The 25,462-nt window shown below is 37.4% G+C and overlaps 5 protein-coding genes across 7 annotated transcripts; 2 read left to right on the plus strand and 3 right to left on the minus strand.

Moving 5' to 3' along the window:
- The first annotated feature begins 1,998 nt into the window (after positions 1 to 1,998).
- Positions 1,999 to 6,679, plus strand: LOC120002771. 2 transcript variants are annotated; one of them, XM_038851581.1, is made up of 12 exons: positions 1,999 to 2,416; positions 2,532 to 2,556; positions 2,680 to 2,764; positions 3,295 to 3,491; positions 4,069 to 4,151; positions 4,609 to 4,654; positions 4,788 to 4,844; positions 5,010 to 5,064; positions 5,156 to 5,256; positions 5,354 to 5,417; positions 5,502 to 5,635; positions 6,263 to 6,679. In XM_038851581.1, the coding sequence occupies exons 4-12, from the start codon at positions 3,297 to 3,299 to the stop codon at positions 6,434 to 6,436; spliced, it is 909 nt and encodes a 302-aa protein (XP_038707509.1). In that variant the 5' UTR covers positions 1,999 to 2,416; positions 2,532 to 2,556; positions 2,680 to 2,764; positions 3,295 to 3,296; the 3' UTR covers positions 6,437 to 6,679. The 2 variants fall into 2 exon arrangements, with proteins under 2 accessions (XP_038707509.1, XP_038707508.1); XM_038851580.1 differs by lacking the exon at positions 2,532 to 2,556 and having other exon boundaries at positions 2,000 to 2,416.
- A 2,372-nt stretch (positions 6,680 to 9,051) lies between these two features.
- On the minus strand, positions 9,052 to 13,048 carry LOC120002746 (THO complex subunit 4A). Its single transcript, XM_038851535.1, is given in 5 exon segments — positions 9,052 to 9,666; positions 10,990 to 11,168; positions 11,243 to 11,311; positions 12,525 to 12,671; positions 12,766 to 13,048. Coding segments are annotated over 5 exon segments (723 nt in total). The 5' UTR covers positions 12,928 to 13,048; the 3' UTR covers positions 9,052 to 9,500.
- A 4,229-nt stretch (positions 13,049 to 17,277) lies between these two features.
- On the minus strand, positions 17,278 to 18,091 carry LOC120001567 (histone H2B-like). The gene has a single exon (XM_038849947.1). The coding sequence runs from the start codon at positions 17,992 to 17,994 to the stop codon at positions 17,536 to 17,538; it is 459 nt and encodes a 152-aa protein (XP_038705875.1). The 5' UTR covers positions 17,995 to 18,091; the 3' UTR covers positions 17,278 to 17,535.
- A 782-nt stretch (positions 18,092 to 18,873) lies between these two features.
- Positions 18,874 to 21,822, plus strand: LOC120001435 (putative pentatricopeptide repeat-containing protein At5g59900). 2 transcript variants are annotated; one of them, XM_038849766.1, is made up of 3 exons: positions 19,144 to 19,282; positions 19,377 to 19,479; positions 19,568 to 21,822. In XM_038849766.1, coding segments are annotated over exons 2-3 (2,160 nt in total). In that variant the 5' UTR covers positions 19,144 to 19,282; positions 19,377 to 19,477; the 3' UTR covers positions 21,726 to 21,822. The 2 variants fall into 2 exon arrangements, with proteins under 2 accessions (XP_038705693.1, XP_038705694.1); XM_038849765.1 differs by having other exon boundaries at positions 18,874 to 21,822.
- A 441-nt stretch (positions 21,823 to 22,263) lies between these two features.
- On the minus strand, positions 22,264 to 25,024 carry LOC120002679 (actin-depolymerizing factor 1-like). Its single transcript, XM_038851443.1, has 3 exons — positions 24,829 to 25,024; positions 22,677 to 22,942; positions 22,264 to 22,595 (listed from the first exon to the last, which is right to left on the minus strand). Exons 1-3 carry the CDS (start codon positions 24,829 to 24,831, stop codon positions 22,445 to 22,447), a joined length of 420 nt encoding a protein of 139 aa, XP_038707371.1. The 5' UTR covers positions 24,832 to 25,024; the 3' UTR covers positions 22,264 to 22,444.
- Between the last annotated feature and the right edge of the window lie 438 nt (positions 25,025 to 25,462).

Below are 25,462 nucleotides of genomic sequence, written 5' to 3' on the forward strand. Positions count from 1 at the left end.
GTTACCAGATGAATCTAAAAGATAATTTATGGGCTAATGTAGAGTATTTTTATGTATTGTGGTTGTTGTATTGGATTATGGTTTTCGTAGTTCGATAGTTTCTATACCAAGTTGTGTGATATGTTGTAAAATTATGTGATTTGGGTTGCTCTTCCAAGCTAGCATGTAATTCTTGCAGCCTTAGGGCCACTTTTCTTCTCAAAGAAAGATGTTCGTAATATGTAAGAGAAACAATATGATTATATGAGTTCCTGTCACCATTCTGCTCCCAACTAGATGGCTAATGCTCCACACCAAAACTGGTGCTGAATCGGTCCATGTACCTATAAATAACAATTGGAATGGTGGATCAAGCCTACTTTGTTATACAACCACGATGTCCTGTGCGGACTTATGTTCTTCTTAGTGTGCTTATACATATTGATTCTTTCTTTTTATGCAGATAGCATATGCTCGATTCCCACCAAATGCTGGGGGCTATCGTGATTTAGACCTTTTTATTCAGCAAAATGATGGGAAAAAGATAGTTGATCCTGAGAAACGAATTGCACTTTGTTTCCTAAAGAAGATGGAAATGCTTCACCCTTTGCGTGTTGTCATTGCAAGACAGAGGGCCTGATACAGAGCTGTTGGTAGCCAATCCTGTTGAGTTATCTGGAAAAGGAAGGCCCCAGAATCTGCATATTTCCGGTAAGATATCATTGCCTCAGCTAGGAAGGTGACTTATACCCCATCTGCAACTTGAGATTTACATCAATTTGGTGTAAGACCTTTGAAAGGAAATTAATATGATTATCCTAGAGTATGGATAATCGCATTTGAATATCTTGCAAGCTAAGTAAGCAGTTCCTATGAAACCCACTTTCTTACAAATTTTTAATGTTGCGCTCAATATGTTGAGATAAGTGGCCTTTTCCGGAATACAGACTAATGAAGGGTTATCATCTAGAGGTAACTGGTTATTGGCAAATGCATGCACATTGGTTTTTCAATGGCTTCTCTGATTTAAATGACTATACGTTAAGGTTTAAGATAATTACCAACATTGCTGCCTTGGTGTTTAGGCTGAAATAGGAAGATATTCAACGACAGATCGTGAATGGGAGGTCTACGGATTTCTTTTGGACGATAATTGCAAGTTTCAGCTATCACATATGGTGGCTAGAAATATGATTGTAGGATAGAGTTAGAAGAACATTGACGGGGTGGTGAGTCACATATTTTCTTTGCGCTTCACGCCTCAAGGTAAAGTATGAGTTAAAAGTCACCTTCTTATGTTCTGTCCACTACATTGTATTTTCTGCTCGAATTCTCTCTAGCCCATCTGTGCAGTGTTGTCTAACTCAAGAGTCAAGTATATCAAGTTAAAGAACCATCTTTATCAACTTTAAAAAAAATGTCACCTCTAGTTTAAGTTGTTTTTAAGCAGTTTGGGTTTGAACACATCGCGTGAAGACGTGATGGGGATCCTACCAGTTAAACTAAAGTGGTGACCCCAATGATTCTGACTTAGTCTATTTTAATTTTGAAGCTTTAGATTTGATTTCAGAATATAATCTGCAGACTGCAGCCTATTGTGCAGGCACTGTTCATTTTCATTTAGTAGAAGCAACTGATGCTCCTCACATTCCTCGTGTACCAATCAAAGATAATCTTTTGTTTTTGTAATATTGATTGATTTAATTTAAATATGTCTTGTTCTTTTTTACATTTTGAGTAGATTTTGTCCTTATATATTTGTAACATCGGCTTTAAGTAAAGTTATCAATTAAAAAAACCCAGTCCAATTCACACCGCGACTTCCTCTTCATTGCAATGAGCACTGGATCAGGTGTCTGACTGGGCGTAAGTAAAAGATAGAGACTAGAGAGGAATCACGCGCGGCCCAGAATGAGTTTTTTTTTTTTTGTTCTTTTATTATTCTGTCCAAAATTGCAATAAAGTGGTTTCGCAATTCCAAAGATGCGTTTAACACGTGTAGAATGTAAACAAGCGACACCACTCTCTAATCTATCCCAATCCTTCCTTTGCACGCCAGAGCAAACACCGAAACACGCGTATGCGATCCATCCATCATTTATCTATTATTTATGCCACAGTTGAAACTCTAGTTTTCTTGTTCGCCAAGAGATCGAACAGTGCCACGAAGGAAAAAAGCATTTTCTAGATCTGATGAATTAGATATGGTGAATTTCTCACTTTAAGAAGAGAACACGCCGATATCTGTATTTTCAGTTCTCTGTTTGGATCGAGTTCAGGGATAGGGTTCTTGATTCTCATCCATAACAATTCTTTGATGTTCACGCGAGAGTGATAGAGGTCTCATTCAAGAGAAATGGAGAAAGCTTCGTTTCCGCTTCGAAGCTCCGCTTATCTCGACGCGCTTGCCCAGGAAATCGAAAGAAAGCTCCAACGGGTTCGTTTTCTTTTGCCGATTTCCTTTTCCTTTTTTTTGGTTTCCTGATAAGTGTAATTCGATTTCCTTTTCCTTTTTCTTTTTCTTTTTCCTTTTTAACGTAATTTATCGGCAGGTAACCTGTAGCTAATGCGTGCTAGGTTAATTTGTTAATTGAGCTCTCTAGCTTTAACGGCTTCAATATATGCGTGTTATCTTATCTTTGAAAGCAATAGTTGTTGTTACAGAGCGGTGATGTTCTTACGAGAATGTGTACATTGTAGGCACTAGCTTCTCCATCGCAGAGGCGCAACTTGTTGCAAGAGTTGTTTGCGGACATAGCTTTGGAAGTTGATGATAGAGCTAGAGGTGAGTCAATATAAGAACATTCCCATTTATGTTATGAAACTCAACGTTTGCAATAAATTGAATGTATTATGTATATGTATTCGTGAAACTCTTACAAGCATTGTTAGCCATCAAGTTTCTTTTAATACGCTGATATATGAAATACCTATATCTAGAAATAATTGAAATTTAAACTATTTTTTAAACTCTCAACAGCTTTTGTCTTTATAGTAATGTTGTTAGGAGTTTTAGTAAAATATACCTGGAATTTTGGTGAAAATGAAGATATGCCGAGATACAGTGACGTGGACAAATGTGCATTTGACAGAATAAAAAAAAAAGAGAAAAAGTTATAGGATATGGAAACAAAGAGCAAAGTGTATGGCGCCCATAAAAGCAAATAAGTTCCATTGAAGTCCTTGTAAGAATTGGTGGTATTTTGGGTATCAAAAACTCAAATACTTTAATGTACGAGTATTACAGATGCAATGGTAATGGTAGTTCTGATTTTTTAGAAGGTTCTCTCATTTTTGTATTGAACTTGAAATCAGAGATGATTCTTAGGAGGGAACAAGATACAATTTCTTCTGCTGAGGATAGCATTCATGGTCAATTATGCTTTTATGATGTGCTTGCTGATTACTATGTTCAAGTGCCGGAGCAAGGAAAACCAATCCTTGATCTGATTGTCCAGCTTTGGAGCCAGTCATTTGCTTCACATATATTCTCCCTCTTGTTCCACAAATGGGTACGCGAGCTTGTAATTAGAGTAATGCTTTGTTTCATATAAGTCGTGAGATTTCAGTTTGTACACACGCAAATTTTGGTTTTTATAATTATTTGTCAAAGACGTGATGACTTTGTTTCTCCTGTCATATTAGTTTCTGTAAACTGAATCATGTCGGACCTTTTCAATGTGGCTTCTGAGGTCAGTTCAATTGGTTTTTCCATTCTTTTGTTTGCAAAGGATGGTTAACTAAAATCAAAGGCTTCTGTCAACTCTGTGGTCTGTAGCACATTTAAGATTGGTAAATAAAAATAATTTAGTTATAATGCAACTTGGAAATGCTAAGTTCGTGTTAACTTGCATATTGATAAACGGTTTGGATCTGATGTGGCTCCCATATATGTGCTCATTGTTAATGGTTAAGCCTTTTCTTGATGTTGTTATGGTAAAATCCACGTGTTTCTTTATTAAGAGTTAAAATCTGAAGGTTGCAGTGCAATTGATTTTCTATCAATTATTGTGACAGATGGTTAGTCTTGTACTGCTTTACATTTATGTGATTTCGTACTGAACTCTAAACAGTTTGTCTTTTCTGCAGCTGTTTGAAATCCAACTTGAGAATTCTGAAGTACTGATCCGTTACTCATCTGCTCTTGTTCAAGGTGCTACAAATGTTTTCTGGTAAGAATATTAGCCATCTCATTGACATCATCCAAGCCTTTATCCCGAAAGTTTGAAAAATCAATGGGAATTCACTAAGTGTATTCTTTTTTGCCGTTCATTTCTATTTAGGAGCATACATTCATTAACTCTTATTAAATCTATATCATTTCTTACTATTTTAAGCCATGTCTTTTTAGGTCTTCCTCTTCGCTTTCTACTTTCTCCTATACAAATTATCTCGATTTTCTTCACCTTTGCACCGCTATCTCTGCGTTGAACATGCTCATACTATCTTCAAACGGTTTTCTTGCAACTTATTTTCAATTGTTGTTGCACCTTCTTAGATATATTAATCTCATTTTTATCCTATCTTTCCTCGTGTGACCACACATCCAACCAAAACATTCGCATTTATGTTACATGCATTAATCGGACATGACAGATTTAAATGCAGATGTTATATTCTCATTTGCAGGATTGACATCCAGTCAAATGCAAGGCGCTTCCAATCTTTTTTTAGGGTAAAAATTCTTGATTGTAATAAAAAAACAGTCAATATGAATCTTTGTGATGTCTATTACCTCAGTATTTTATTGTTTCTAGATTTTACTCTCCCCTCTTTTGCTTTTTTACCATGTTCTGTGTCTGTTCCAGTATCTGCTCGAGGATGTTGCATTGGAGCCCAAGAGGTTGAACAAAATCCCTGTGCAAGTAAATTGTTGACTATCACGCTCCTTGGAATTCACGTGGATATCCTTTTTTATTTTAATCTTATACCAAGAATGCTGGAATATTTAATTTCTTTTCGTCTGTAGTATACCCTTTCAAATGAGAATTGCATATGAGAAATAACGTCTGCTCTTGTTTGTTTCTTAGGTCCAGCGAGATTTGTATCTTTTACTTTCAAGGTTCATACTATTTTACAACTCAGGCAAGTTTCGTAGTTCGTGGCTAGACTTGCTAGTGCGACTTAACTATTAAAAGTATTGTCGACATTGTTCTCTGATGTATGATCTTTGCAGATGACAAGCTAGAAAGCTTCTTGAAGCATTTCCCCATCTTTCCTAATGCTTTCTTAGTTGGTGGTCCAGCAGACTTCTTTGTCATTGAACTCACAGATGAGGTTTTTGGGCCACTGTTTCATTGCTTAAGACAAAATCGTTATGTTCATCTAGATATTCTCATATTGTGTTGAATACTTGAATCCTTCTATTCTTCAGCTTCAGAAGCTAAAGGTGGAGCCTGTATTGTTGCATTACTTTTCAGAACTTAAAGCTCTTCAGGGTAGAATTTGATTTAAGGTTGTCTAGATATGATGTAAGTTAACAATAGGTCTTCTTAAAATGGTAATATTATCAACTTATGCAGGCATGGAACTTCGAATGTCCACGAGCACGAGGTTGAAGGCATGTTTATATAGCTTCACTTCTCCTGGTGGTCCCATGTATCCCACAAGAGCCGTCCGTCATGCAGCATGGGATGCTCTAGATTTACTTTTTCCGGTCAGTATACGTCTCTCATTTCCTCTCCATTTTAAATTTCAAATACCACAACAGTTCAGAACATCTTATTTTACTTGTAAAATCTTGCAATTTTTAGTGTATTGGAATCTGATAATATTTGTTAACTCGAGGAACAGTCACCTTGGAAGTCTCATTGTAAAAAAAAAATAAAGGGAAAAAATAGTTCTTTGAAAACCGCTTAAAAAGAAACATGAATTGATTATTTGGAAGTCATGAGTTTTTTTGAAGAATAGGGGCCATCGAAATCCTGGCCATTTTTTGAAGAATAGTGTTTATGATATTGAAAATGATGTCATATACTGGATAAGTCTGCTGTCTTAAGGAAAACTTGTGATTCTCTCTCTTGATTACTCCCACTCAGAGAACCTTGAACATTGGATGGTTTTTCCCCCTAATTATTGTGACATGGACCACAAATACCCGTCCCATCTCAATAAGAGCAACATTAATAGGAATGCGCATCATGGTTTTTTTTTCTCTTGTTCATCTTTGAGATGGTGAATGACCCCCAGCCTGCTCCATTTCTCTTACCTGACAAAGAAGTGAGTGAGGACAATATCCTAGTATTTAAGGTGCCTATTTTGTGACACTGGTATTTTGGTACAGGTTGGACGGTATCCCCGGCATCTTATTGGTCTGTTTTTCCGACTGTTATATCCATGGTACTGGCCTTCTTCATGTTGGAATTTTATAGTATCTTGCATAAAGGCGTTATTTTATTCTCTGTTGAGGTTGATCTTTTCTAGTTGGGAAAAGTTCGAAGAGCCAAAGATGTCCTGAATGTCGAGTCCAAAGGTGTCGACGCGTTTTAATCTCTCAAGCTGTAAAGCGTGTTGTATAATTGCCTTCCTTTTTTGTCATATTCCCTGCTTGCGGCCCTCTAGCTTTGGTAGCTTTTGGTCATTTAGTAGTCGTCTTGCTTATTATTTTAATGAGCCATACCAACTGAATTAAGAAGCAATTGTTAGTTTGTCGGATCTCAAAAATAATTGGGTCAACAAATCGTCAGGCGTAAAAAGTTCAGAAGAATCTCATTAAATCATAGTAATCGTCTTTGGTATGGTTTACTCAAAAAGTTTTTTTAAATTTATTTGATTTTTAAATATCTTCTTTTGTAAGTGAATTGCTGAGACCAAAAAAAGTTGTTAGCTTTAAACCGTCGAGACAAAATGTGTTTGCTAAATCAGGCCCATAGCGCATTCTGAGAATTTTTATTTGAAGGTCGATAGCAATTGGGCTTTTTTCATATCAATTTGGGCTTTTATAAAAACAACTTGGTACCAAACCCTTATCAAATCAACTTGGTCTTTAACTTATGTTGGGCTGCCGCCCTAGTCGAAGTTTGCCGGTCTAAAATGTCTGTCAAAGGCTTAAAGCTATAATGGGCCAAAAATCGTCTGGTATGTACCCAATTAAAGTTTGTGCCTATAACTGGCTAATGTTGGGCTTTTACCTAGCAAAATTGAGACCAATTATCGTTTCCCAATAATCCCATTTAACTTGTTTATAGGGGGCAGGCTCAATAAACCTGACCCAAGTACAGGCCCATTGGGCTTGGCCCAAATGTAGGCCAATTTATGATAGAGCAAAAATAGACCCATTTGTCTGGGCCTGAGCCAAAAGAGGACTATAGCAAAGTTCAGCCCCATTAGTATTGGGCTTAAGGCCCATTTAACTTGTTTATAGGGCAGGCCCATACGATTTGGCCCATCTGTCTGGAAACAAAAGTATGCCTGCTTGTCTGGGCTCAACGGAGGACTGGTACACTGGGCCAAGCGCAGACCCATTTAACCTAGGCCGAAGTAGGCACATTCAACCCGACCCGAAATTGGCCCATTTTACCGTACCATAGGCAGGCCCAAATGTCGGTCCATATATTGTAGGCCATACGTCTGCCAAAGGACGGATCATTCATCACTAGGGGGCTGGAATTATTCCAGCAATTTCACCCCATCTCCACCATCCAATGCAACAATGCATTGATTTGACAACACTACACTTAATACATTCAATGGTGGAGATGAGGTGAAATTACTGAAATAATTCCAACAAATCATTTTCCTTCATCAAGGGCCATATGTCGGTCCATTAATTATAGGCCAATGCCGGCCCATATAATTTGGAAATTTCCTTGGGCTGTGGACCAAATATTTAGTTTTAATTTATTTACGCCCAAGGCCAACGCCTAGTAGAATTGAAAACATTGCAACATTAGTACCACAATCATTCAGAACACTGACTAAAAAAAAATTTTCTTTTGATACGCGCAATGATTAAAAATATGGCCGAATTGAACTCATCTAAGAACAGATTTCAAACAATCACACGAACAGCGTATTAGTTGAAAACCACGAAAGCAACTTAATATTCATATAACCAAGGTAGGTTGTTAACTGCAAAAGAAATGCTCGAATAGCAATAAACTGCAACAGCCTAACAATGAATGCCATTCAAACAAGAAAACACGAATCAACCTTGTAACCCATAATGTCAAAAAATTACCTCCCAACTCGAGCAGCCCAGGTCTAAAAGTAAAAGCAGTACCAAAAAAAATGCTTATGCAATATGCACGGAAACAAAAATAAAGGCATCGCAATAAAAAGACAACATCAGGCGCCAGTCATCTTGTGTGCCACTCACTTTCCTGACCAACTATCCTTGCATCAGGCGCACACCAGAGATGACTAAACCACGCAAAAGTAGCATCAAGCATATTTAATTAACATGTATCGCTTCTGCACTGAAAAAGGACGTGCATTTCATTTGAGACAAGCCTGAGTCTCTCGAGTAAGTATCACTACTGAACGTGCAACTACCATACAAAGTTCAACATTGCGATGAAAAATTCAACTGTGAAAAAGCCTCACTTAAATACAGCAAATTAATTAAAACTTCCCACATATGCAAAAGATGCATCAGCAGCAAACATTTCTGAAGAAAATCACCTATGTGACGAGTGGCTGAAAGCTAAAACCACAAGCCCCAAACAAAAAACATGCTAACTCGCATTCATCAATCATCAGAGCTTGCACAAACCGCAAAGAGCAGCTCAAATGCACAAATTCATGCTTCAACAAGCTTCTAAAACCATTTGTACTTGAAACCAGTTTCCATTTATTGAAACACTTACTAGCATCAATCAAAGTTAATTTTATCTTCACCTGTTCACACCAAAGGGTTGAACAGTAGCATGGACCATGATAAATCACCATAATATGCTACGTCAAGAGCCACAGAAAATTAGCAGGGCTACTAATGTTCCCTGTAAAAAAAATGTACAAAAAATATGTAACACAAAAAAAAAATCTAACCATGATAGCAAACTAGTCGATTAATACAATGGAAATCCCCTTAAGCCAACAATAACTCACAGTAGAAGTAGGTACAAAGAAATCTACCTCAATTGAAGACATCCATTGATTTATGAATCAGATGCAACCCAAAGATATTGGAGCTCTGACAATTTTCCAACGCTAGTCCTTTCACAGTTTGCCTCCAACAGCTTCTTTGTACATGAATAAAGACGAGAGTCCCAATGCTCTACCCAACTTGCGATTAAGACACAACCACTTAAGTAGCTCAAGAAAGTAAATTATGAGAGCAGATTACACGCTGACAGCTGTCTAAATCCCCATTATTGATACCCAAAACAAAAGAAGCAATACAAGACCAAACTCCATAAACCAAGATACTAGTAGCTCTTTCTATGAGTACCACATAAACATATCCTAACTAGTAAGACTTTGGTAGAAATACAGAAAAGAGTCTGTTCTTGCATGATCACATTAGACCACAGAAGAATAATGAAAGGCCAATTGAGAGAATACAAGAGATGGAAAATACTTTAGCTCGTCTCCATCGCTTCTGAATGATACTTCTCCAAATCAGCATCAAGATCTTCTGCAGAAACATTTTCACCACGGCCTCGTCCTCCTCCACGTCCCCTTCCAGTTCTGCGGCCACCACCACCACCACGAAGTCTACTCATTGCACCACCCCTACCTTGGCCCCTTTACATAACCATACAAACAACATCAATAAGAAATCGTACATAAAAGCCATCAAAAGCAACAAAACTAATAGCACAATAGAAAAACCCATGTAAGAAGGGGAAATTTCCCTAACAATGAGGTCTCTGACTAATTTTTTTTTTTTTAAAAAAGAGCAAAAAGATCCTGACAAGGCCAAACAAATGCAAGTTAGTTGGATCACAAAACATATGCAAACTTGAAACGCAGATGTTAAGCAAAATAAAGAAAAACTAGCATTACATCTTATCAGCAACAGCAAATATAACAATCTCGCAGGCAGGAACAATTAACTGTACCGATAAGACAATTTAAACCACTTAATTGTAATTGCTCCTTCATTTAGTGGCTTCTTTCAATAAGAAAACAATTTGATGTTGCACGTATTGAAAATTAAGACCATTTCATATGAACCGCAGATATTAAGCAAAATAAAGAATTACATCTTATCGGCAAATATAACAATCTCGCTGGCAGGAACAAGTAACTGTACGGATAAGACAATTTAAACCACTAAATTGTAATTGCTTCTTCATTTAGTCTCTTGTTTCAGTAAGAAAACAATTTGATGTTGCACGTACTGAAAATTAAGACCATTTCTTATGAACCATCCTTCAATCCCCCCACCTCAACACCAAATCAAGGAGGGAATGGGTAGCAAATATGAAAAACAAAAGAAAAAATTAAACCTTTCATGCGCCATTTTGTTATGAACAAGCATTTATAAGAGCATGAAATCCATAAAAATTATTGAGGTGTGTATTTACTCAGCCATTAAAACTGCTCTTTTGGTTCTTTTTACGAGAAAAAAAGCACACATAGAACTAAAACAGAATTCTCTCATGACACATCATCTTACAAAAGCTAAAAGACATAATCACTAAGAGTGTGCTTGGATTGAGAGATTTGGGGGAAGGGAAGAGAAGGAAACGAAGGTTTTTTCCAATTCCCTTTTTTGGATAGCTTATAAAAAATTAAGGGGAGGGACTCGAGAGGAATTGAGAGGAAGATTTCATTAATTTTTTGTCAAAATTCTTCCACTCCAAAATGGAGTCATTTGGAGTGAATGGATGACTAATTAAGTTATTTATAAGTTAAAAACCTATTTTATCTATCTAAACATGAGAAAGGGAAAGTATACTTCCTTCCCTTCTCTCCCCCTTCACTTCCCTTCCCCCAAATCCCTCAATCGAAACACACTCTAATGGAGAAGGCACAAAGAATCCAGAGAAACAGGATGCAAAACTGTTGAAACAAGAGCTCAGAGATAGAACAGCCAGGACAAGGAGGTAGAGATCAACTTACCCTCTGGGAACCCCATTTGAGTTTCCAAAATTTCCGTTACCAGCAGGAGGTGCAGGGGTTGCTATGTTTGTTCCAACAATCTCTATTTTCATTGGTTTCCCATCAAGCTGAACATTGTTATATCTCTTGACAGCAGCCACAGCATCTGCTCGTCGAGAGAAGACAACTTCTGCCGTTCCCTAAGAAAAAAAGTTTTCTAAACTACAGCATGAAAAATGAATTAATCAGAAGGGACCAGTTCATGCCAAGATACCTTCGATCTCCCGCTCCTGTCATAATGGATTGCATACCGTTTCAGGTCACCAACTTCAGAAAACAACTCCTGCCCATAACAATACAGAATAAACGAACATGAGAAAGCGAAGTATAGACCTTATCAGTGTTGTTAAAGGCGAAAGGCGCACAAAGGCGCATGACCCATCAAACGCTTGAGAAGCAAGGCGCACGCCTATGTGCGTGCCCAAGCGAAGCTAGGCGAAAAAGGGGGAAATTTTATTCCTTTAAATATAAAGATTTTATCCCATTTAATTCTGATCAAATATTAATTAATTTTGAAGGATAATATGATATGAACTTCTGACTAATATAGGTTAAAATTAAACAATATATTAGAAGCAGGAAATACTCATTTTTGAAGAACACGTGCATTAGATTAACAGACACCTAAGCAAATGCTTTGGTTGTTGTAAGCCTGTAAGTCACCAAAAGATAGTGTGACCTTGACACATGGACCTCATTTTGCATTCATGTGATAAAGGCATATAAAGGCTCATTTTTTAGGATTGAGGAACACCACTGATAGACCTGTGATTGCAAAAAATATAGCAAGAAGGGAGTCAGACACCTACGCAAGTGTTGTTGCTGTAAGTCACCAAAGATAGTGATCTTGACACGTGGACCTCATTTTGACAATCAATAAATACTTTTGAAATTAAAAAAAGAGATCATTTTGACCTCAATTCTCCTAGGCGTGCGCCCGACCAGCCTTGCGCCTGGTCTTATATCTTTCATGTGTATAGCACAATATTAGCAACTATGATATCTACTACTCTGTCATACAACTCAGACAACAGACAAAACAATTATGTCCACAGTCCACAAGATGATACACGCACTGAAACTAACAACTAGTCAACTATAAAGAAAGAAAATTCTCTGCAGCTGCTAGAAAACTGCAGTAAATAAATCAAAGATCTCTTATCTCGCCATATAAATATTTAATCTCAAGCAAAATAATTCTCTCGTAATCCTACAGTTTCAGGAAGAACTCCAAATACACTTACTCAGTCACACAAATCACATAAACAGGCACAGACATGTACACACACAAATAGAAGTCTTAGGAAGGCCTGCAGTGAAAAAACTAGCGGCCACCTCGAGTATAAGAACGCCAGTGAAAATCACAAGAAAGCTCATCCTTATGGTACAGTACAACCGACATCCATGTAATCATAAAACTTCAAATACCAGGACGTTTAAGTACGGGCAGTATTACCAACAAAAATAACAACATTGATTAAATCTAGAGATAATACCTTGATATCCTCGTTTGAGACGCCATACTCTAGATTAGAGATGTAGAGCTTTGTTCCGGTCTCAATAGAAGATGACCGACCAGCTTGTACTCCGTATCCCACCCCTGGATCTGCCTACATATCGTGTTGCCACGTCGTCTCCGGCGCCTGATAACCAAACGACTTCCACAATCAAGCGAATAAACTCAGCACAAAAAGAGAGAGAATCTTCATGGAGAGATCTAAACCTTAGATCCTTTACCTTCGCGGCCGCATACGGAGCCGCTCGATTGGCGCCACGGTTGGGGAAGCGTCGTGCTGGACCGGGACCGGAACCCCTGCCGCGGCCACGGGCGTTACCGGATCCGGACTTTTTGCTGTTCTTGATGAGATCGTCGAGCGACAAATCTAAAGAGTTCGACATCTTTGCAAGTACAGCTGAAAAACGATGCGACGATTATGAGAGAGCGTCAAGAGGGAAATTAGGGTTCCCTCGAACAGGAAGGGAGGAGGAGGAGTCGTAGGGGTGAAGAGAAGGAAGTGTTTGGATCTGCGTGAAAGGGTTTTTGAAGGCTTGGGAGGAACCAGAAGTCACATCACGGGATATTAAAGGAGGGTAAAATTGGAAATTGAACTGCGTGTCAGCTAGGCGTATTCGTAGGTCTTCTGTTCGACTTCGGGCGGTAATCCTAGGCTTTGGAAGTTGACCATAGTTAGTTTTTGAGTTATTTTCCAATCTAATACCCTCAGAGATGATATATCTCAATATAACATTGAGATAAAATTATTTTTCAATGTCACACACATGTTCTTTATCATTTTTATACGATCTATTCAGGTCACCATCGATAGCATGAATAGTATTAAAATATCAGTCATTTCAATTAGGTTAACGGTCTAGGGTGCATCTAAATACACATTTTTTTTACTCGATACACACACCTTGGTAACTGATTTGACACTTTCATTTTTTATACGGATTTTGCTAAATGCACATGGGGCACTGATTCATCCGTGAAAGAATCTGCCAATCCTAATTTGATTTCTGTTTTATGTCTGTAGTCAAATACCAAATAGCCTAGTGGTATGAGTAACATAACTATTATGACATCACCCATTACAACATCATTAAGGTATTTTTATTATTAATTTTTATTTTAATTTCTTAATCACAATTTGGCATCACTAATCTAATAAATTTATTTATTATTAGATTAATTTTAAGCATAAATTATAAATATCAATTTAAAATTATATCAAATTTTTTATCATTACATTTTTATTCATTATATGAGCTTTTATTATATTTAAGGTGTATTTTTTTATTTTTTACAAATATTAAATTTAATTTTATATTTACGGTGTATTTGTTCCATAAACTAATTACTTTCATTAAATATATATTATAAAACTAGGGGCCCCCATTACTTTTTGTTAAAAAATACAAGATCTCGTGTTCGTGTCATTCCAATCTGACAAACATTTTATTGAGATATAATATAATATAATCCATAAAATTTAATTATTTGTAGTCGATGTACTTTCATTTTATTGTGTCTAACGTATACTAAAAATATGTGTACGTGTATATACTGATAGTATAAGTAAATTAGTCAATATACCCTAAACCTTATAAGTAAATAGTGATATTGAAGACCTAAAAACCTAGCATGACTCTCCCTCTTATCTCTTTCCCATTTCTCTCCATCTTTTTTTCTTTTTGAAAAGATTTCTCACAAAGTTTTAACAGACTAAAATCACTTAATTTTAATTGATCACCAATTGAAATCAATTTAGTAATCAAAGTGATATTATTTAGTCATGACTAACATTATTTACTCATGACTGAGCAAGTTCTAATTGATCTTAGTATATAATTAATTATCAAGTCGATACTTCTTGCTACATGTGGGCATGTTCCTCTCTTCTATCAATAATAAGTGTATTACGAGACTAAAAACACAAAGCATTTATTGTTCTCCACTTAGCAATTAATACAAGTATATTTGAATCTATAATATTTTGTATTCAAAAATACTTTTTTTCCACATACCATCCTTAGTGTGACACAAGAAGTTATCTTAATTAGAGACACCAAGCACCACTATTTTTAAAAAAAATACTCACTTTCGGCAAACAATCTAATCCAGAGAGGCGTTTCAACATGGTGGCTGAGATTGAGGTGATCCATAATTGGACGATTTTTGACCATTACAATAGTTATAAATTAATTGTTAATATATATTGAAATTCATAGTTTTCAAAGAAAAAAAAAGAATAAAGAAATTAATTAATTATTGCAATTGCTGGAGTTTGACTGTCCTTTTCATCAGACGGTCAACATTACCCCTTACTTATATGAAGCGAATCATAAACTGTTTATTCAGATGAGGGTCATTTTCGTCATTTAAATAGAACCAATTAATATCATGTGATATATGCCATGAACGTGCAGTGCACCTGATGTAATTGTGGGGCCGACCTTGATACATACATACATATGTATGTATATGGGTAGTACAATGTGGAACACATTTCACGAGGCACACTTTAATTGCTCTCTCTCTCTTCTCACAAAAGTCATCAGTCATGACAATCAATCACATCCATTCCCTTCCCTTCTATCCATGCTCTCTGCCTAGCTAATTGTAGAGTATGTGTACATAGTAAAAATGATGTGTATTTAGCAATTACCTAACGTCTAGTTGGTGTGACTATTGTATTTTAAATAGTCACACCAATTAGGTTGGCGTGACCTTTAAATATATATATTCATATATCCATATATATACATATGTATATGTATACATAAATGAGAAATTTTCACATAAGGGTGTAAAATAAAGGTATATATTTACATCATTGATTTAAAATATGCGGAACCCAAAACAGTAGACCCGACTTGTTATCTCATTCATCCACACCATTAAAAAGTTACTCTTATTTTACACCATTGCATTAAACCCTTGTGTGAGAAATTACATAAATATATATTTATATATCTATGCTTATAAATATACATATATACAAATATATACATCGATTTGAAGATGTTATAGGCCATGATGTTAAAGCTACGCCCCAGCATGGTGGTAGATATCATGTAGGTCCATCACACTGACGTGGTTACATTCCTCGTGCAACTGACTTTACTATGCATACATCCCAGTTTACTGTGTCCCTGATGATGGTTTGTTTATGTTTGATCAAATTATGACTATTTTATGTATTTTGCTAAATATGGATTGTTGAGTCATATTTATGACAAGTTGGATGCGGATTGTTGAGTTAGATTTATGACAAGTTGGTTTGGTTTTAAATTTTTCTCGGCTTTTTTTATTTATTATTTTGTTCATTCACGCCACTTCAAATGGCTTGAATGAACTAAAATTACTAATTAAGCCTACGCCATAGGCTTTAGAGGAAAATTATGATGTGAAACAAAAATTGTATTAGTCACTTCATTGAGAATGAAGTGACTAATGCAAAATCGATCACGCCATATATGATGTCGTGATCATATAAAATTTAAAAAGAACACCCAATTTCTAATTGCGTGTAATGTTATATTGGGAAATATTTTCAGACAGTGTTATATTGAGATATAATTTTCGTGGGAGTGTTAATTTGGAAAAAAAAACTCGTTAGTTTTTAGTTTCTTTTTTCCCCTTCATTAAAGATGATTAATCCGGATATTTAGTATGGTGAATTAAATTTGGACTCTTAAACTGGAAAAAAAATCATTCCTTAACTACGATTAGTTTATAAATTACAGAAAGCATAATCTACGCAATTATATTTTGTTGATGAAACAGAACTCATTGCTTTACCTTTTGGGCACGCCCCATTTACTTCTATGTTTGTAAACACCAAAACCACCAATTATATTGTTCTCCGTCACTAACGAAATCAGTTGGTGAGCGTTATATACACCTCACGAGTCCAAAATTTCATCAAAATACCTAATCTTTAAACATTCCATTCCAATGTTCCTACCAATTCTCAACTTCAGCCCTAACTCCTCTCCATCTTCTTCTTTGTTTACTGGACTTCTAATGATTAACGTCAAATTAACAATCTCCATACCAATCATACACCCAATCACGGAGATGAACAATGTGAAGTTGTTGGAGCAGGTGCCACATTGCCCGGGGGGTTGAGGGTTAGTTTGTGAATTTGGTTGAGGATGAAGAGGTGGAGGTCACTTGGACTTAAGATTAAAGAACCCTTTAATGATTTCAGTCCCGACCTTTTCCTCTTCAACGTCCTCATTCAAGGTTCCTCTGGTGGTGAGACTCGGTTGGATTCAACTACGGCAACTGTGGTGCTAGCAGCCATGACAGAGTAGAAGGATCCCAATGATTATTTTAGGTGCAAAGTGATGGTGGCTGTAGTTATTTATTTGGGACTTGTGGGGGTTGTGGGGATTTAAGGTTTGAGATTGATAGTGAGGATTTGGATGTGGCTGAAGAAGATGAGGATTGTGTTCATAGTGGAGATTCTGGTGTTTCTTTCGAATTGGGTAAAGATGTTCCTCTTTTCATATGCTTGTATGTCCAACATTTCATGTGAATACTCCTCTCTGTATTCAGATAATCAAATTCAAAGGATAACTAAACCACATAGTTCCATATCCAGAAGAAGCATTAAAAATAAACCACCCCAAAGCAAAAGATTACAAACCGCCATGGCCAGTTCGTGTGTACAGAAGGCAAGCTAAAAAATTACCATTAAAAAGCACACTAATAATCAACAACTACATACAAATCTACAATGATGTAGAGCAAACCACTGTCATATTAAAATTAAAACGATACAAATCACAATAAACCATGAATTAAATCCTCTTCAAAAACTAAATAAATAGCGAAAAGAAAGCATTTCTATTCTTAATACTCACAAAAGCGCGTCTAATTACCAGCATTTATAAATTAAAAAAAACATTAAAACATCGAATATGAAAACGCAAACCCTAGTTCTTAAATTACCCCCAAATCGTAGAAAACCCTAAAATAAAAAAACGACGCCATTTTCAAGAGCTAGTAAATTTCGTCACCGCCTTAGTCCCCTCAGAGACCGCGTGCTTTGCAAGCTCTCCGGGAAGCACCAGTCTCACGGCAGTCTGGATCTCGCGAGAGGTAATTGTAGGCTTCTTGTTGTACCTGGCCAATCGTGACGACTCCTGGGCAAGCTTCTCAAAGATATCGTTGATGAAACTATTCATGATCCCCATGGCCTTGCTTGAGACCCCGATGTCAGGATGAACCTGCTTAAGCACCTTGAAGATGTAGATCTTGTAGGTCTCTGTGCTCTTCTTCGTCCGCTTCTTCTTCTTGTCTCCTGCAGCCGCTCCGGCTTCCTTGGGGAGCTTCTTTCCGGCCTTTGGCTTCTTCTCAGCCGGAGCTTTCTCCGTCACGGTCTTCTTCTCCTCCGTCGGCTTCTCGGAGGCAGGCTTCTTCTCCGCCGGCTTCTTGGCAGCCTTGGGTGCCATGGAGACTTTCAAGTAAAGCCAAAAAGAAACTCTTTACAGAGAGATAGAAGCGAACGACGAGTGGTCTTGCGTACTGATTGATTGCAAGTATAAGGAAGAATAAGTCTCGAGTTAAGAATTTATAGATAGGAATAGTTGAATTTTATTGGAGGATGAGGGAAGACGCGGATCGGTGACATGGCAAAGCGAAAAACTGTTCGATATTAGGTTAAATGGAATGAGCATAATGGCTAGTAGAGATGCCTAAAGAATGTTGTCGACTTATCGTGCGATATGCTTGACAGGTGGTGTGATATTATTTGATAGAAGGCAGGAAATATTTTTTTCCTCATAGTTCATAGCCGGCCCACCTAAAGCCCAAACTCAGCACTAGCAATAGTGCAAGTTTAGGCTAGGCCATGAGATTTTATGTTTTGTTGATATGATTGTATTGGGAGATGGTGTTTTGATATAGTTTTATTGTGGATAATATGAAGACATGAGATATTATTGGTCTCTATGTTGGGTGGAAAAGAATAATACATATGAATTTGTATTTTGTAGATGTGATTATATTGAAAAACGTGTTTGACTTGATTTTTTATATAATAGATGTGTGATATAAAAATGATTTTTATTGATCCAGGAGTACTTGCATCACCCCACCTAGAGGCTAGAAAGTAGAATCCAAACTCACCCTACCACACGCTCACAGGCACACACATGCACATATCCACAGAAAAAAAGAGGCACGCTTACACCCCCAAAGAATGCAACCCTGGCCAGATGGGCTGGGCTACCGGGTGTATTTGGATTTGGATCAATAAAATAACAATTTACAGGGAGCGTAGTTTGGGCTTTTTCTTTGAAGGCCAATGTTTTCGGCTTTCGCTGCTGTAGGCAATTCATTTCATCCTCTCTCTCCATGGAACCTTTACGTTTGAGGTATCCGACTCCGACCCTATTGCTACGCTGTACACCCCGCTAGGAGTCTAGGACTACGGCTCTAACATGGCTTAAACCTAACCGGAAAAGCTTCCTATACTATTCCGATTATGAACCTCACTAGGTCTCGGAGAGCCATAACCATCTTCGGCATAAAACAACGAGGCTTCTGCACCTCCGAATTCAGCACCACCTCCACCACCAACGATAATGTCGAGAAAGACTCAATATTCATTTCTAACCTTGTAAGCATTGTACGAGGAAATCGAAGTTGGAAGATTGTCTTTAACGACCCCTTCATTTCACGAAACTTAAGGACTCATCATGTGGAAGCTGTCTTGTTACAAACCCTTGATAATTCGAGGTTAGCTCTGAGGTTCTTCAATTTCTTGGGGTTGCACCTGAATTTTAACCATTCGACAGGGTCGTTCTGCCTCCTGATTCACGCTCTGGTGCAGGCCAATCTTAGATGGCCCGCCTCTTCGATTTTGCAGACACTGCTGCTTCTTGGGTTGGACACAAAAGAGGTTTTTGAGGCTTTTTTGGATTCGTTTAGTAAATGTAAGTTTTCTTCGACTTCTGGTTTCGATCTCCTGATTCAAAATTATGTGCAAAGTAGGAGAATTTTCGATGGCGTTGTGATATTTAGGCTAATGAAGAATTCTAATTTGTTGCCTGAAAGAAGGACTTTGAGTGACCTGCTAAATGAGCTGGTGAGAATCAGGCAGTTCAAGATGGTCGTTGAAGTATTTGATGAGGCTGTGAATGCGGGTGTCAAGCCTGATACCTATATGTACACACCATTGGTTAGGAGCTTATGTGAGTTGAAGGATTTTGATATGGCAAAGCAAATGATTAGCTTAATGGAGTCAAGTGGGTGTGATTTGAGTGTTCGGACATATAATGTATTGATCGGCTGGCTTTGTAAGAACCATAGAGTTCATGAGGCTTTTGAGATTAGAAATAATTTTTCTCACAGAGGTTTACAGGCGGATGTCGTTACATATTGTAAATTAGTTATTGGTTTGTGCAAAGTGCAAGAGCTTGAGATTGGAGTAGAGATGATGAATGAGATGATTGAGTTTGGGTTTGTCCCGACCGAGGCAGCTGTTTCAAGCCTTATAGAGGGCTTGACGAGGAAAGGAAAGATTCAAGATGCTTATGATGTGGTAAACAAGGTAGGCAGAATCGGGGCGGCGCCGAGTTTATATGCTTACAATGCATTGATCAATTCTTTGTGCAGAGATGGCAAACTCAAGGAAGCAGAATCACTTTTTAATAATTTGGAAGTGAAGGGCTTGCGTCCAAATGATGTCACTTATTCTATTTTGATTCATTCATTCTGTGTAAAGGGGGAAATTGACATTGCACTTTGTTTTTTCGGTAAAATGACTCGAGCTGGAATAAAAGCTACTGTCTTTCCCTACAATTCTCTGATAAAAGGGTACTGCAAGTTGCGAAATTTAGCTGCAGCTGAGTCTTCATTTGATGAGATGATTAGTAAAGGTTTGATGCCGACTGTGGTAACTTACACATCATTGATCGATGGATACTGCAAGGAAGGGAAATTACAGAAGGCATTTAGGCTCTACCATGAGATGATAGAAAAGGGTGTTGCCCCGAATGCTCATACATTCACTGTTCTTATATCTGGTCTTTGTCAATCAAATATGATGAATGAGGCAATTAGGTTATTCAATGAGATGGTACAATTAAATGTCATGCCAAATGAAGTAACTTATAATGTTATGATTGAAGGGCATTGTAGGGAAGGTAACACGGCAAAAGCCTTTGCTTTGCTCGACGAAATGACAGAAAAGGGTCTGGTACCAGATACATATACCTATAGGCCTCTGATAAGCGGTCTTTGTTCAACTGGTAGAGTGTCTGAAGCTAAGGAGTTTGTGGATGACCTTCACAGAAAACACCATAAGTTAAATGAAATATGCTATGGGGCGCTTTTGCATGGTTTTTGCAGGGAGGGTAGGCTAAAGGAAGCATTTAGTGCTTGCTTTGATATGGTAAAAAGAGGCATGGATGTGGATCTTGTTTGTTATGCTATTCTTATTGACGGGACTCTTAGACAGCATGATACAAGAACATGCTTTAGTCTCTTGAAAGAGATGCGTAATCAACGGTTGCAGCCTGATAATGTAATATACACTAGCATCATTGATGCACACAGCAAAGCAGGAAAATTTAAGGAAGCGTTTGGGGTTTGGGACATGATGTTTAGTGAAGATTGCATGCCAAATGTTGTGACATACACTGCCTTGATAAATGGTTTGTGTAAGGGGGGATTCATTGATAAGGCTCGGATTCTTTACAAAGAAATGCTGACTAGCAATAATGCACCAAATCAGGTGACTTTTGGATGTTTTCTTGACGGCCTTACGAAGGGAGGGAACATGGAGGAGGCAGTCCAGCTGCATAATATGTTGCGTGAAGAGCTTTTAGCAAACACTGTCACATATAATATACTTGTCAGAGGCTTTTGCAAATTGGGCCAAATTCAGGAAGCTGCCAGCCTCCTAGTTGAGATGACAAATAATGGTATTTTTCCAGACTGTATTACTTATTCGACTATAGTCCATGAGCATTGTAGAAGGGGTCATTTAGAAGAAGCTATTAAGTTGTGGGACTCTATGTTAAATAAGGGTTTGGAGCCTGATTCACTGGCATATAATTTCTTGATTTATGGTTGCTGCGTGACGGGAGAACTTGAAAGGGCTATAGAATTGCGGGATGACATGATGAGAAGGGGTCTGAAGCCAACTCCGAATAGGCGCAGCAATCTCAGGCAGTGAAGTAGTTCATATTTGTATGATGACATGTAAAGCAGTTCTTGGATTATTCTTGTAATAGATGTTGACTAGGAAATCAGAAATGTTCGTGTTTCCAACATTCTTTGGGGCCAATTGAGGCACATTTTAACGTTGAGTTTGGATATTTTTAGAGTTTCAAACACGGTTGCAGCCTTTTAGGTGTTTGGATGATAAAAGTTGAAATGATTTTTAGTTTTGTAAACCTTGTCCAATGTTTTCATAGATGAGCACTTCAAAACTGAAAATCTAGACATAACTTCAAAATGGAGCCTGAGATTATCCGCCCTGCAATTCTTGGCAAAATAATAGGAAGCTCCAAGCTGAGGCATTTCAACGTTCTCTGGGGCCAATTGAGATCAATACCCACTCTTTTTGTTATATCATCTTTTCTAAAAGGTTGTTCTAGTGACTGGCTTGAGAAGTTTGAACAGTTTATTTCTGATATTTGCAGTCTTTTCACATTTCCTTGCCAAGCAGTTTGCACACTAACGACTCCGTTAGTTCAATAAAACACAGCATAAGAAAGAAAACGAGACTATCGAATGGGTTCCCAGATGAAGGAAACACTATAAGGTCAAAAACAGCAAACCAGTATCATAATTCAGCCAGATTCACCACCCCTAAAACTATTGACATTTCGCTTAAAAAGTAATGCAGGGAGCAGAAGAGATTCTCTACTCTTGAGATTCGTACAATTTCATTTAATTTGCACGGCTCCTAATGACATCAAGGCCCATTTCAGTTGGATCAGTTGCCTGCAGCTCCACTTGAATACCATCCAACTCTCTTTTGAATCTGTCCTTTGAGCTTGCATAAATCATCTTGCTTCTCACCCTTGCAGTATCTGGAGACCTTCATAAACAATAAACAAACCAAATGAGCTAACTTAAACAGAAAAGTAGGAAAAAAAACTAGCTTAGGATATATTATCACCACGCAATGAAAAAGATCCTGCTTTTCTGGCAATTCTCCTGCGTCACAAAGTCAAAATCATAGACAGCATATCGGCACTCATCAGCAGGAAGGCTTGCAGCAAAATCTTCATAACTTTGAGTTGGGTCAACAAGCTTTTCCACCACAACCTGCTTTTGCTTCTCCTCAATCTTAAAAACGATGAAGCGATAGGTTCTTTTAGCCTTCAAGTCCAAAAATTTTAGCTTGCAGGCATCATGCACAGCCATTCCAGATGCTGCATTAGCCTTTAAAAGGCAAGAAAAATTGAGAAATAAGGGAACGTATCTGTTAAGCATGCAAGGGAAGAAGAGAAAACAATCAACCTACTAAATTCCACGACATGGATAGATGTAACCACATATTTGAGAGCGCTCTACTAGTAACTTGTTTTATTTGAACTATAATATCATTAAATTCCATCTCGTCTTTGTCAAGTCTTCTTTATATTTGGGAGCAGTGGGGGAGTTGGGTGATAGCATTAGTCGCTTCCAAACGAAGTTCTTGCAACATGGGTCATGCTTTTCAGAACGCATTCAGAAATTAGTCGCCCAAAGCATCTAAGTTTCCAAGTAGGTAAAAGAGAATGAAAGATCTTGAATAACATCCAAAGTCTCACAAACTAACTAGAATATCAGAGTAGGTGTTTAAGTATGTAGGTTCCTTTCTAATAAAACTAAATGGGATTCATTGGTTGGCTAACAGGACATCAGAGGCCCATGAATACTCAAAAACACGTCATCATCTCTTAACAGATCCACATACAATGACCAATGACATGCATAAGTGCGATGCATCAAAACAAGGCCTACGCAAATTCAAAGGTCTAGGTGCAAGCTGATTAGACTACAAATGCCATGACTACTGTCAAAATCTTAAATTGCCCAAGAAAAAATAATGTTAGTCAATAGAAATTCAGAAATTCTAAAGGATTTGTGATATGCACAACCATTTGACCAAGAAAAAGCTTCTTAGTTAAAAAAATATGCACAAAAATGTCACCAAGAACAGCACAATAGATATTTTCATGCAGTGGTAAGTCAAACAAAGACTTAGTGCTGGAAGTTCATCACCAAGTCATAGATTAATAAACTCAATCCAAAGATCACTGTCCAGTTTTCTACCAACATGCACTAATTGTAATAAAAATTGCTTGTTATCTAGCAAAAATTGAGAAACAGCGGACGAATAATATAATATACAAAGGGCATTGCAACTGCGATTAGATTATCAAATTGGGAAGATTAAAATTCACAGGCAAATACAAAATATTTGGAGGCTAGGTGCAGCACATTCAGATCAAGAGAAGTATATTTGTGCCTCATGTCTCTACTAGCAATGGGTCTTTCCTCGCTTATCAAAAGAAAAATTGGTCTTGCCTCAAAAATCAGACAATCAGCAATAACAATTGCTTGTAATTGACTAAACTCAGCACATAAGCTATACATTCTACGATATAGCCCAAAATGGCAAAATAAGTTTAAAACCAGACAATTAAAAAGATACAGCCATGCCGTATGACAAAAAGTCTGCCAGGAAATATCAAAAACTCTAGACAAAGGGGAATGAAAAGATTTCCTAGTTTTCAGGGTCTTGTTAAATAATGGTCTAGGTCCAGCTCCAGTCATATACAAATACAATTCACACACAAACCACACAATAAATTTTCAAAGAATAAGTGATCCATAACACGCCGCCCATTGATAAACAAATTAGAAAACACTTTAATACTCAGGTTCCATAATGAACCCCGTTTTAAGACACAAATAAAAGCCATCAACCAAAAGATCCACAAAACAAGTAGTCGTTCACTGTGAACTGTTGTCATCATTTCCAGTAATCCCATATGTCATCGTGCAAATCCAGTAATTTGTTTATGAAAAATTCAGTAATATACTGTAATACTGTTTTATAAATATTGTAATTAGCAGGAAATTCAAAGATCCATGGCCAGAATAAGTCTAAAATCAGATCTAAATTTAAACGAAGAAACAAAAGATAACCCAATCTACATTTCTCCGATATCGAATGAAATATACAACGCAACGGAAATTTCACCTGAAAAAAATTACAAACCAGCAGAGCAAACCATGAAGAATCACGAGCTGAACAACAAGGAGAAGAAAATACTGACCATTGTTACAATTGATCAGAGAAACTTCCCAGGGGAACCGAAAATTGGCTGTCAAGTAATGGACTCTTGAACCAGAAACACGCGTGGATTTCTTCTTTGGCTTTCCGGTATTCCCAACTCAGCTTCAACCGCAGCAATGAAAGTTAAGAGTTAAGACGATCAAAGACTCCCTCTCCACTAAATAAGATCGTGTTAGTGGGCATGAGTGACAACCGAGAGAGAGTAGGTCTGTCGAATAAAAATGCGACGCGTGGTATTCTAAAATGTCTATTGTGCCTGGAGTGACATTAGTTTCCATGGGCTGGGCAGCTGGATCTAACAAGATTGAAAGCCCATAGAGCTGAAAAAATCCAAGCCCAAAAAAAAACCTCGACCCCAATAAATAGGCTTGTAAATTAATGAGCTTAAATTGTACCAAATCTATCCATCCAGCAAAGAGTTTCGAAATCGTTAAATGGGTCTTTCCTGTTTTGATTCTTGTTAAAAGGATTCATTAATAAAGGAGAGAGAATGGTATGGTTTTATAGGTGCTTGATGAAATGGAGAAAGATTTCACACATTGCAGCCACAATGCATTGCAATTTTGCAACTCCCCCCATCCCGAAATTTGGAATATCCCAATTTTGGGATCATT

The sequence above is a fragment of the Tripterygium wilfordii genome, chromosome 7 (assembly GCF_013401445.1).
Source record: "Tripterygium wilfordii isolate XIE 37 chromosome 7, ASM1340144v1, whole genome shotgun sequence".
NCBI classification, from domain to species: domain Eukaryota; kingdom Viridiplantae; phylum Streptophyta; class Magnoliopsida; order Celastrales; family Celastraceae; genus Tripterygium; species Tripterygium wilfordii.